Raw genomic sequence first — 6,000 nt, 5'->3', positions numbered from 1 at the left:
AAAGAGTCTGCACTTGTCATGCAGTGTTCAGTCAGCTTCCTCTGTAATGACAGCAGTGTGCACTGTTGGCTTAGATTATGGAAAGGGGCTCAATGTTTTCATTACATTGTTTCTTTTTAGTGTTGGAAGGACTCAGGATCTTATATACCAGACAAGTCCACTATCATTGCTCTATATGCACAGACCTTGGCTTTCTTTGACATAAGATCATGCCTCTGTGATCCGTTTCCTCTCAAGTCCACTATCATTGCTTTAGATATACAGACCCTGGCTTTCTTTGACATACTCTCATGCCTCTGTGATCCTCTTCTTCTCAAGTCTACTATCATTGCTCTAGATACACAGACCTTGGCTTTTTTCCCCCCGTAGGATCATGTCTCTGTGATTCTCTTCTCAAGTCCACTTTCATTGCTCTATATACACAGACCTTGGCTTTCTTTGACATAGGCTCATGCCTCTGTGATCCTCTTCCTCTCAAGTGCCACTGTATTTGGCCAAATTTATATTATTAACTTTGAACAATTGACACAACACTGAAAAGTTACTTACTTCTCAGCTTCTATAGTTACTTACTATTTTTAAACACCAAAATTACCCGAAGGATCAATGTGTAAAGATGTTACACAGTATTTATTTATTAGACACAAGGCCCTGGGTTCAATCCTTACCACCAAAACAAAACAGAAACTGTTTCCAACTGGATGTTTTTACGTACATATCAATTGTTTCTCATCAGATTAACGGTGGCCTCACGCAAACCATGATATTTCTATAATGTAAACTAAAAAATAAGCCAAGACCTTTTATTATAGAGAAATATATTAACAAGATAAAAGTTCTAAGATTTTAAGGATAGGCTTGCATGAAGAAGAGGCTTGTTTGCTTGATTTTTGTTATAATATAAAGAGCCCTTAAAGAAGAAAAGGGTGTGTAAAGATACATAAGGACAGTTTCCATCATATATTTTCTATCACATTTATATTCAGTATTTAATATAAATACTGAATTAATATAAATATAAAATCACATTTATATTCAGTATTTATATTCAGTATTATATTCTTCACCTAGGTAGTCAAGATCCCCGTTTGTAGTCACAAACCTTATTGATAGTATCTGATTACTGTGGTTTACTACTATGGTTTGTCTTCCAAAAGGCTAGCCAGGGATTTTCATTGTGTACTAGGGTGACCTCATACTCAGCAATCTGCTTGTAGTAAACATTGTGGTTGCAGGTATTGGTCACCATGCCTGAACTTTACTTATGCTCAAAGGATGATTGTTTTAAGAGAAAAAGTGAAATACTATGAATGAATCTCTCGTCAAAGTAATGACAGTCAAGAGAAAGTGTCTCATTTAAAGGACATGAAAAATATAATTTGAAAAATTAAGAGTAAAACTACATAGGATGATTAATACAAGTGTCTCTACTTAATGACTTCAAAATCACGTTCAACCCATTTTACTTGCATGCATTATCCTCTAGATGCTGTGTCAATTTGAATTATCATTCTTTTCAAAATTTAATCTTTTGTTTGTTGAATTTTGAAAATGCTTCTAAAATACCTTTTTTATTATTAGAAACGTCACTAGTATTAATGGAAATAGTATAAGTAATATATAATTTCAGTGGCAGTATCTGATGTTAGGAGTCTTTGAATGTCTTTATGAACATTTGACCTATTTAAAAAGGAATATTAATAATCTTAGTTTATCATATTGTAATTCATGATTTCTTAAAATCTCACTTAAAGAACCTTGAATTTCTTTTTACATATATTCATAAGCTAAAATTATGTTTCTCCTGTTTATTTTAAAATTTGGGTGGACCTTGAACAATTATTAAAAATTTATTTAATAAATGACAGGATATTAATGTATTTTTTGTAGCCAGCTCAGGTCATGCATGTAATCCCAGCATATAGGAGGCAGATGCAGGTGGCTGTCTGAATTCGAAGCCAGCCTGGTCTGCAGAGTGAGTTTCAGGACAACTGGGGCTACACAGAGAAAAAAATGCATATAATATATGTCACATACATTATGTGTATATACGTACTATATATAATAGACACATTATATAATGTAGCAATGTATGACATTATGTATATGATATATAATATATGATATGATACAAGTGTTATGTATTGTTTATGTTATATATCATATCATCTATATGTATATATCTCTTGTAATTTTTGATAGAGAAATAGAGAAGAGCAGTATAACTTTTCAATGTGTTTAGCTTCTCAGCAATGGAAATATTTGTAGACAGCATATATTTGATTATAATAGGAGGAAAAAAATCAAAGAATAAAAAAAGCATTATGCTTAAGATAGGGGGAAGAAGAAAGGGGGCAAGTCACTTAGACTATGAAAGAAAAGTGGCTTAAGATTGTCCAAATGAAAATGATATGTGATTTGACACTACAAGACAAATAACTCCGAAGGATATGTTCATAATATGGTAAATGAGCCCTTGGACATTAATCAGGTGATTTATCTTTTTTCTTTTCTTTCTTTTTTTTTTTTTTTTTTTTTTTTGGTTTTTCGAGACAGGGTTTTTCTGTGGTCTTGGAGCCTGTCCTGGAACTAGCTCTTGTAGACCAGGCTGGTCTCGAACTCACAGAGATCCACCTGCCTCTGCCTCCCAAGTGCTGGGATTAAAGGCGTGCGCCACCACCGCCCGGCTTAATCAGGTGATTTAAATGCAAAGATATCCTAAAGAAAAGGCATATAAATAAAAATAGTTCTCTCATCCCCAAACAATTATGTTAGGATTGAGGAATTTTTTCTTATTTTACTGAAAAGGAAAACAGAAATAGGAACAAAATGGTATTACCTTTGTTCAGAATGTACATACATGTGTGTACATATATTGGCTTTTTTATGTTGTCAAAGTTCTTGGTAATATCACTTGGGAAGGATGGGACTGTACATAATTAAAGTTATAAAATATTTTCAGGGTTACTGGATCCATGTTGATAATACTAACATCCTATGATTTTCCATTTTAATGTGTTTAAATAAACACAAATTGGACTGGAGAGATAGTTCAGTTATTAAGATCACTTGTCGCTTTTTCAGTACAAGGATTCAGTTCCCAGCATCCACATGGTAGTTTATAGCAACCCATGATTAGTGACTACAGTTCCAAGGATCAAATGTCCTATTCTAAACTCCCTAAGATCCTCCATGCATGGGGTAAACATAACATTTACTCAGGCACAAACACATACATATAAAATAAGTATATAAATATTTAAAATGGTTAGATCAGTGAAAGCACCATTTTCATAATGATTCTGTATTCTATCTTTTGTAAAAGAAGTGATAAATTTGAAGATATTTGCACATGGCTTTTTGTGGTCTCAAATCATCCAGTGAAATTGGTAGAAAGCTAGTTTTCATAAACTGGCTTCCTGTGGTTCCTATTATTAAAATTTGGGACTAACCACTAGCAGTTTGTGACATATGAACCAATTTCTAAAGGGAATCTTTGTGAATCTATTGCCAAATGTCTCAGAATTCTTGAAGTGTGATTATTAATGTGTGGTACTACATAGGCTGGCTAGACCTCCATGGTGCCGGGGCTTTCCTTCCCCTAGGTTTGCATTCTATGCTCTTGTGACTCTCAATGTTAAGATGGTAGAAGGAGTATTCTGTGAGGAAACTCTTGTCTTTTATCATAACTTACAATGATTGATTTATAGATTTATAGATATAGGCATAGACTGTGACTCTTCAACTTAAAGGTTTTTTTTTTTCCTGCGAATCTATACGACAACACTATTTATGAAGACATTTCTGTAGATTCTTGGTGTTTTAGCTGAAAATGTCACTATTAAAATGAAGTGGTTTAGATAAAGGGAGCTTGGATGTTTAGGTCTTGGGATCTCTCCCAGGGCCTATGCATAATAACTGAGCTGGGCTCTAACCTCTTAAAGCCTGTAGTTTGCTGTTAAAACTAATTCTTCCAAGAATGTTTATGATTTCTCTGGTGTAGTAGAAATGTACCCAGAATTTTTTAAATTATGTAAAATATAATTATATGTGGAGTTTTGCACACAGGCTATAAATAACAGTTGTCTCAACAGCCATCGTTATCAAGCTTGGAAGCATTAATGGTCTCACAGAAGTCTGAAATCGAGTATTTACGGAAGAAACTGAAAGTGGCAAATGAAAAGTTGTTGGAGTTTAGATCCTCTAATCAGAGTTTCTCAGGGAAGAGCACTGAAGGAAAACACAAGGTAGAGACGTTTTAACATCTTAGTCAGTTGTCGGGAGGAGGCTGGCAAGGCAAGGGAGAAAGTCACGCATTTCTTTCCGTATATATATTGAAACTAAAATCTTACTTTCTTCTGGTAAGTATCCCTCATCTACCTGTTAGAGTTTATTATAAAACGTAGTTACTTATATTTATAATTTTAACTAAAAGGAAAACGTATACAGTATTCATTTTTGTTCCAGTATGCCATGTAAAACACAGGACATATGGAATATAAAACACTGAGATATTTCAATATTCTTTTATTAGAGAGTCAAAGGGTAGCGATAAAGATAAATCAGCAAAATTTACGTGACATTTTTTTAAAACTTCTCTACTTCTTTTTCGGCATTCATTATATATTTATGTTATGCAGCAGAATATGCTGTAGAATGTTTACTGATAGAAAGGTTCTAGGCAAGTTGAAAGCACGGCATTGTAGACGGCTCTCCTCACACCTGTTACATCAGGACTGTTCCCTAGGAGCACAGTGTGCTGAGGATGATTGCTTTGGGTTCTTTCCAGTTTCCTTTCTTTTCTTAATGATTAGCACAAGCTGCCTTAATGAAGGAAACATTTTAACTAAGACTGATCTGTGTACCCATGGCAGTGTTACTTATGCCTTATACTACTGTTAGTAATTTTCAAAAGCATTGATTTTATTTATTCATCATAATATCACCATATTTTGTAGTTCTTATCATTTTGAGGTAGTTTCCTAAGCCTCATTTAAATGAAAGGAAGCATTCATAAGATTAAAAACAGTTATAGGACCAAATTTGGTTGCTTATTGTGTTACTGAAGTTTGAAAATATGCTATTTTTATTGCCAAAGCCAAGGAAAGGAAGAACGGATGTATTTTAAACATTTCCTTTTTCTTTTTTGTAAGGACATGCATAAAAGGGGAACACTGCTGCCCAGCTTTATAGCCGTTTTCCCGCATTCTGTCTCCAGATTGGTATATGGAGCTACATAATATAAACACACATTCTTGTCTCTAGTTGGCCACATTACAGTTAATGACCATATGGTCATTATGGTATAAGATCTACTGTCTGTTGTATTTATATTCCTCAAGCATATTGTTCCTTCAACTTCACAGTGTGTTAAACTATTTCAAAGGGGAAAAATCCTTTCCCTCTTGTTTCTGGTTGTCCTATCAAGTGTAACCTTGGACCCTTATAGAGCAATTAGACCAGCCTCTATCCCCTCCTTTGTAATGAGGTTTCTTGCATTTCTGAGTCTATAACCCTTTAGTCTTCCCTAATGGGACATCATTATTCTGAAAGAAACAATGTAAATGTAAATGAATATTCTCATTAACGAGTCACAGAGAAACCTTTAGCTGCAGCACTGTGGTAATTCCGCTTGTTATTTCTCGGGTATTCCATGCAGGACTTTTTTTTTATAATTCATTATTAGTATTCAAAATTACTTGTTCTTTAATTTTGCATGTCTTTCATAATCCAGTGTTTCAGCCAGTTCAACCATGTCCTTGTTTTATTCTCAAGGAACCACCTGTGAAACGCTCAAGGTCTTTGTCCCCAAAGAGTTCTTTCATGGGCTCAGAGGAGCTAAGGAAGCTGAAAAGAGCAGAAAGAAAGATTGAAAACTTAGAGAAGACATTACAGCTAAAGGTGAACATTAAATCATTTTAATTAAAACCATGCAGAGATCAATATAAACAGGACAAGGATGCAGTTCACATGTTTTTCCTTTCTGAATGTAATTATTAC

General features: G+C 34.1%; 1 protein-coding gene across 10 annotated transcripts in view; it reads left to right on the top strand.

The window, feature by feature from the left end:
• Positions 1–6,000, top strand: part of Cntln (centlein) — a 235,960-nt gene that overhangs the window by 107,694 nt on the left and 122,266 nt on the right. For 8 of the 10 annotated variants that reach the window (XM_050157430.1, XM_050157431.1, XM_050157428.1 and 5 more), the window contains 2 exons: positions 4,095–4,247; positions 5,776–5,901. The exons of the other annotated variants lie outside the window; for them this stretch is intronic. In XM_050157430.1, coding sequence (XP_050013387.1) covers positions 4,095–4,247; positions 5,776–5,901 — 279 coding nt within the window. The remainder of the gene's footprint in view (positions 1–4,094; positions 4,248–5,775; positions 5,902–6,000) is intronic. 10 annotated transcript variants of the gene reach the window in all.

The sequence above is a fragment of the Alexandromys fortis genome, unplaced genomic scaffold, assembly GCF_014885135.2.
Source record: "Alexandromys fortis isolate MF-2015 unplaced genomic scaffold, M_Fortis_MF-2015_v1.1 scaffold_64, whole genome shotgun sequence".
Classification (NCBI taxonomy): Eukaryota; Metazoa; Chordata; class Mammalia; order Rodentia; family Cricetidae; genus Alexandromys; species Alexandromys fortis.
The sequence above is the reverse complement of the archived record's forward strand: the minus strand, read 5'-3'. Positions and strand labels throughout refer to the sequence as shown.